This window comes from Nannospalax galili, unplaced genomic scaffold, assembly GCF_000622305.1.
Source record: "Nannospalax galili isolate Female #2095 unplaced genomic scaffold, S.galili_v1.0 scaffold259, whole genome shotgun sequence".
Lineage (NCBI taxonomy): Eukaryota > Metazoa > Chordata > Mammalia > Rodentia > Spalacidae > Nannospalax > Nannospalax galili.
In genome coordinates, this window is record NW_008344750.1 from 3,514,430 (window position 1) to 3,520,232 (window position 5,803).

Sequence of the window (5,803 nt, forward strand, 5' to 3'; positions counted from 1 at the left end):
TGACCTGGCTCCGCCGGGAGGCTGGCGAAGCAGAGCCGATTGCGCATGCACGTCCTGCCCCGCCCCTCCTGCCACTCAAGCACAGGCCCCGCCCATCACGCTCTGCTCTCCTGGGCGAGTCCCTGCAGGGCATCTTAGGAGGCGGGTCGAGGGGTGGAGCCAGCAGGTGAGGGCGGGCCGGGCCTGCCTCTGAGTACCCAGCTGAGGTTTGGCTGATCTGAAGAAGGCCAAGTGCCCAGTGACCCGTGCTCCACCCTCTCCCGGGTCGTGACCCACGCGCGGGCTCAATCACAGCGGTAGTAATCAGAGCAGCAGTTTGCTTTTCTTTACTTGGCTCACCGTAGCGGTTAACAAAACTGTGCTTTGAAGTAGGCCTGACCCGGTTCACATCCCACTCGGTGACCTGTAAGGTCTTGTACAAGTTTAAAGGCATTAGATCTCCCTTCTGCTAAATGGGGGTGTCGACATTCCCCAAAGCAGTTGTACAAAATGCGATAATGCATGGAAGGGGCTTAGTAAATTTTGAGTTTTTTCATGAGGAGTTCTGCAGCTCCCAAGGGAGCAGCATACTGGACCCCGATAGAGAATCCTGTCATATCCTATGTCAACTAGGACAAATTATATTGCTCTCTTAAATTTTTTATTATTTTTTTATTTATTTTGTATGTGTATGTGTGTGGGTCAACTGTGTAGAGGTCAAAGGACAACTTGCCAAAATTGGGTTCTGGTCGAACTTAGGTAGTCAGGCAAGCACCTTTACCCGCTGAGCCATCTTGCCTGCTTTAAATTATTGTTATTGTTATTATTGAGACAGACTCTTATTGTGCAGTCCAGTCTACTATACAGCTGGCCTGGAATTTGCTATGTAGACCAGAGTGACCGTGAACTTACAGACATCAACATACCTGCCTAAGTTTATATATATGTCTTTTTGAGACAGGGTCTCCCTTGTAGCCCCAGCTGTCCTGGAACTCACTATGTAGACCAGGCTGGCCTTGAACTCACAGAGATCTGCCGGCCTCTGCCTCCCAAGTGCCGGACTACAGGCGTGTGCCACCATGCCTGGCGAGTATATATGTATGCATGTAAGTGCACCATGTTCATGAAGTGCTTGAAGAGGCCAGAAGAGGGAGTTGGAGCCCCTGGAACCGGCTATGTCCTGTTGTTGCCAGTGACTGCTGGGAACCAAACTGAGGCTTTTCTGTAAGAACAGCAAGTGGTCTTAGCCACTAAGCCATTTCTTTGCCCTCCTAAATTATTTTTGTAATTAGCAAGCAAAATGGATTTCACTAGGGGATATATACATATTGCATATATGTATGAAATTGTACGTTACTGAGCCTCAACCATCGGCAAAATAGCAACTTCACAATATTCCACCAGGCAGAAGCACATAAATCAGGCAATGAGATGGAGTCGCTACGGCTTTTGCAAACTGGAGACTGGAGCTTAAGAGCAGATGACTTGCTTAAACTTCGTGAGGCAGGGCCTTTGCCCCGCAATGTCTCGCCTAGCTGCACCCGGGTTGATCCTAGGCCTTCCTCCTCCCTCTCAAACCCCCAGGCACAGGGGATTTTCCTATTGCTCCCGCCTAAAATGCCGCGGTGACGCCCGGTGGGACAGGTCCGGGCGGCGCGCGGGTGCTTTCAAGTCCCCTGGTCCCGGGCTTGCAAGTGCGGGCCTGTGCCGGGCTCTGCAGCTGGAACATCTGCTCTCATGTGCCGACTCGCCGAGCCCAGAGCAGGGCCCCGCGGCTTCCCTGGTCTGCCTCAAGTATACCCACCCCGGGCCCCCTCGCCCTCTGGCAAAGCAGGCGTTCCCCCAGCGTTTCCACCCTCCCAAGGCAGCTCCAGGGGCCGGACCCCGAGGACACAACTACCTCCCACGAGGCTCCTACGTTTCTGTCCCTCTCCACCCACACGACCCAGCGCTGTGGCAAGAAGAATCTTGTTCAATCGTTTGCTTTCACTGTAATTCCTGAATTCAAGAATCCTCAGCGCTCCTAACTGGAACATAGGGATGTCTCCACCACCTAGGGGATATGCCCTCCACCTCCTGTGTATCACTCAGCCTCCATGTACTCCACAATCTGGGACTGTTGTAATGTAGCTTTTTCTTGCCGACATAATATGAACCCCGAGCATCTGCCATTATGGGGCAGAGAAAACTTTGGCCCACAGTAGTGACAAGCAAATAAACAAAAGCAATGCAGTTATAGCTAGGTCTGTGGTGAGGGCAATAGGGCTGTTAATACCTCCAACCCAGAAGGAAAGGAGGGGGTCATAGGAGCCTCACCTGGGAGTCCAGCCTTTTAGCTCTCCTGACCCCAGGAGATGCTAAGACATATAGGAGGATGATCAGCTGAGAGCAGGATTCCACAGTGATGTCATGATGGGACAGGACTTTTTGGTGATGTGCCTGATTTTGAGTCACTCATGCTCCTGTAAGTAAAGCCCAGTAAATTCATTTGTTCTCCAAGTTGGGCTTGGGTAGAATCATTTCTTTGGTCTGCAGTTGGTGCCAAAACTAGGATGAATAGATGTTTGTTCACAACTCCTCAGGAAAAACAGCCCAGTAAGGGTCTGTCCTACCTTCTCCAGCAAGACTATGGGACTCTGCACCCTTGGCTGGTACCCTGGATGGCAGAAAATTCTTCAAAGACAATGAAAATGTACAAGTGACATTGGTAGGAACAGTAGGTAGAGATGAGTCCTCCTGCCTTCAACAAATACTCAGTAATGGGACTGATGAGGTAGCTCAATTAGTAGAGTGCCTGCCTAACATGCACAGAGACCAAATAGAAAAAGATGTGGTGGCACAGCCCTGTAATCTCAGCACTGGGGAGGTAGAGGCAGGAGGATCAGAAGAGTTCAAGGCCATCCTCACCTACACATCAACATTAAGACCAGCCTGGGATACAAGACAACCTTGTCTAAAACAACAAACAAACATAGCCACCAACAGGACAGGTCCAAGATGAGAGAGAGACAGAGACAGAGACAGAGACAGAGAGAGATTCAGATACCCAAAGGTACTACAGAGACAACAACAAAATGAGGTTGGCAGGATGTCCTGGGCTACCAACTGAACAACAACCCCAGCCCATCACTGAGTATCAAAGAAACAGGCTCATCTCTGTCATGCTTGGGCGGGGACCTGGGCACACTGGGAGAGCCATTGCCTAGCATGTGTGAGACCTTGGGTTCTATCTGAAGCACTGCAAAAATCAATCAATAGGATGCTGGGGAAAAGTTAAGCAGGACATAATTCTCTGCATCTCCTTTGAGTATCAGAGGAGAAAATAGGAAAGGGAACACAGGAGGTTCAAAACAAGGTTAATTTGGCCAACTCTAGACTTCCTGGTAACAGCTTCAGACTGTTCTGTCCCCCAAAGGACAGTGCCCTTGCAGGGCTGACATCGGCTTCCACTTTCCTTGGCTTCTCCTGATCTTGGTACAACCAGAACCACATCTACAATTTGTATGGCCTAGTGGGAAATAAAAATAAGGGTCCTATCTTCAAACTTACTAAGAATTTCAAGTGTGGTGTGATGGCTCATACCTGTAATCCCAACACTTGGAAGACTGACTGAGGGAGGATTGCTGGATGTTCAAGGGCAGCCTGGGCTAGAGTGAGATCCTGTCTAAAACAAAATGAAAAAAAAGAATTTCAAGATGGTGACAGCAAGACATTAAAGAAAGGTTTTGACCCTTCTAAGCACCAGGAATCTTTAAGGTTATACAGGTGGCACATTCATAAAACTGACCCCCCGTGTGACTCAGAAAGCCTTTGAGCTCCTCCCCACCCCCATGTTCTCTTTGCAGCTGAAAGCCCAGCACAGATGATGGAAACAGTGCACAGGAGGCTAAAAATACAACTGAGTGTGTCTAGGTCATAGCGCTTAAGAGCTCAAGTTCTTTCAGTTATGTGGTCCTGGCCTCCAGCAGCGAGCAGCCCCAGATCCTCATTTCAATACTTTGCATGCCTGGGGCAGTTAGGAGCTTTATTTCATGGAAAGAGTGAGACCTGACCTAAACTGATGGAGTTTGGGTCGGTTGAATGCCTGAAACTCCAATCAGAATGATTTCTGCTCTAAATGTCATGTGTCAGGCATGGTGGCACATGCCTTTAATCCCAACACTGGGGAGACAGAGGCAGGCGGATCTCTGAGTTCGAGATCAGCTTGATCTACCTAGTGAGTTCCAGGCCAGCTGGGGCTACAGGGAGACGCTGTCTCAAAAAGACCAAAAAAAAAGACTGTCATGTTGCAAAGAGACAACACAAGGGAGTCTGGTGAGAATGACAACCCCAAACATCTAGTAAGGATTCTACTCAACAGGCATAATCTTAACCCTAGGGAGGCAAAAGCAGGAAGATCTCTATGAGTTCAAAGTCAGTGTGGTCTACATAGGGAGCTCCAGGCCAGCCAGGACTATGTAGTGAGACCCTGCCTCAAATAAGATTTTATGGGCTGAGAGATGGCTCAGTGATTAAGAACACTGACTGTTCTTGTAGAAGACCTGGGATCAAATCCCAGTGCCCACATGGCAGCTAACAACTGTCCATAACTCCAGTTCCAGGGCATTCGACAGCCTTTTCTGTCCTCCTTGGGCATTGCACGACATGGGTGCACTTACCTACATGCAGGCAATACACACATACACATAAAATAAAAGTAATAAAACATTAAAAAAAAAAAAAAAGGAGAGGTCAAATGGCTTGCCCAAAGGTCATGTGATGGAAACTGGGCTCTAAAGCCAGGCAGTGGAACTTCAGGCCTAGGCTCTTAACCATGCTAGGAGGGGCTAGAGAGATGGCTCAGCAGTTAGGAGAACTGGCTGCTCTTGCGGAGGACCCAGGTTTGATTCCCAGAACCCACATGGTAGATAACAACTGTCTGTAATGCCAGTTCCAGGGGATCTGACACCCTCTTCTGACCTCCATGGGCACTGCATAACATAGGTATACTTACATACATTCGGGCAATACACCCATACACAAAAAATAAAAATAATAAATAAAAAAAAATTTTTATGTCTTTTTGAGACAGGGTCTCCCTGTAGTCCCAGCTGACATGAACTTACTATGTAGACCAGGCTGGCCTTGAACTCACAAGGATCCACCTGCCTCTGCCTCCAGAGTGCTGGGACGAAAGACTTGCACTACCACACCTGGCTAAAATTTTTTTTAAAAAAAACCACACTAGCTGGGAATGGTGGTGCATGCCTTTCATCCCAGCACTGGGGAGGCAGAGGCAGGTGGACCTCTGTGCGTTCGAGTCCAGCCTGGTCTACATAGCAAGTTCTAGGCTAGCTGGAGCTACAGGGAGACCCTGTCTCAAAAAGACCACACACACAAACACACACACACACACACACACACACACAAAATGCTAGAGCCAGGCTTTAATACCATATTTAAAAAATATATAAATAGGGGCTGGAGAGATGGCTCAGTGGTTAAGAACACTGGTTGTTCTTACAGAAGACCCAGGTTCAAATCCCAGCACCCACATGACAGCTAACAACTGTCTGTAACTCCAGTTCCACGGGATCTGATTGCTTCTTCTGTTTTCTGCTGGCATTGCATGACATGGGTGCACTTACTTACATGCAGGCATTACAGGCATACACATAAAATAAAAATAATAAGGCTGGGCGTTGTGGCGCATGCCTTTAATCCCAGCACTCTGGAGGCAGAGGCAGGCGGATCTCTGTGAATTCAAGGCCAGCCTGGTCCACATAGTGAATTCCAGGACAGCTGGGGCTTCAGGGAGACCCTGTCTCAAAAAGACCAAAAATAA

The 5,803-nt window shown here is 48.7% G+C and overlaps 1 protein-coding gene across 1 annotated transcript in view; it reads left to right on the top strand.

Moving 5' to 3' along the window:
• Positions 1 to 1,501: 1,501 nt before the first annotated feature.
• The window catches only part of CUNH22orf31 (chromosome unknown C22orf31 homolog), a 15,081-nt gene continuing 10,779 nt past the window's right edge, over positions 1,502 to 5,803 (top strand). The window contains 1 exon segment of the mRNA XM_008841128.1: positions 1,502 to 1,957. Coding sequence (XP_008839350.1) covers positions 1,502 to 1,957 — 456 coding nt within the window.